Source organism: Asparagus officinalis, chromosome 7 (assembly GCF_001876935.1).
Source record: "Asparagus officinalis chromosome 7, Aspof.V1, whole genome shotgun sequence".
NCBI lineage: Eukaryota > Viridiplantae > Streptophyta > Magnoliopsida > Asparagales > Asparagaceae > Asparagus > Asparagus officinalis.
This window is the reverse complement of record NC_033800.1, coordinates 11,405,036-11,405,414: the sequence shown is the minus strand read 5'-3', so window position 1 is coordinate 11,405,414 and position 379 is coordinate 11,405,036. Positions and strand designations below refer to the sequence as shown.

Here is a 379-nt window from a genome sequence, read left to right as displayed (position 1 = left end):
TCACATTCGGCATCGACGCCGATCCGCCACGGTAGTAGCCCGCCCCCTTCTTCTTATAAGGACTCCGAGCTCTCTTGCTCGGATTCTTCTCCTGATCCTCTTCGGCGCTCCGCTCTCGCTCGACGGCGCGGGCGAACTCGAGGAGCTGGCTTAGGGTTTTGCGGTGCATGTAGTAGGCAGAGACGGCGACGAAGGAGGCGCCGACCAGGGCCGCCATGGCGAGGTGAATAGCATAAGAATCCATCACATCCAAGAGCCTGAAACCCTAGAGAGAGAAAATGAGAACAGAGGAGAGAGAAAGCCTCTGTTCTATTGAGGAAGAGGAAGAAGAGGGGGAAAGGGGTATTTATACGGGCGGGAGGGGGTTGAGTCTGCGAGC

The 379-nt window shown here is 57.3% G+C and overlaps 1 protein-coding gene across 1 annotated transcript in view; it reads right to left on the bottom strand.

The window, feature by feature from the left end:
• Positions 1 to 308, bottom strand: part of LOC109848572 (AMP deaminase-like) — a 14,352-nt gene extending 14,044 nt beyond the window's left edge. The window contains 1 exon segment of the mRNA XM_020418133.1: positions 1 to 308. This exon segment is cut by the window's left edge and continues 53 nt beyond it. Coding sequence (XP_020273722.1) covers positions 1 to 244 — 244 coding nt within the window. The 5' untranslated portion in view covers positions 245 to 308.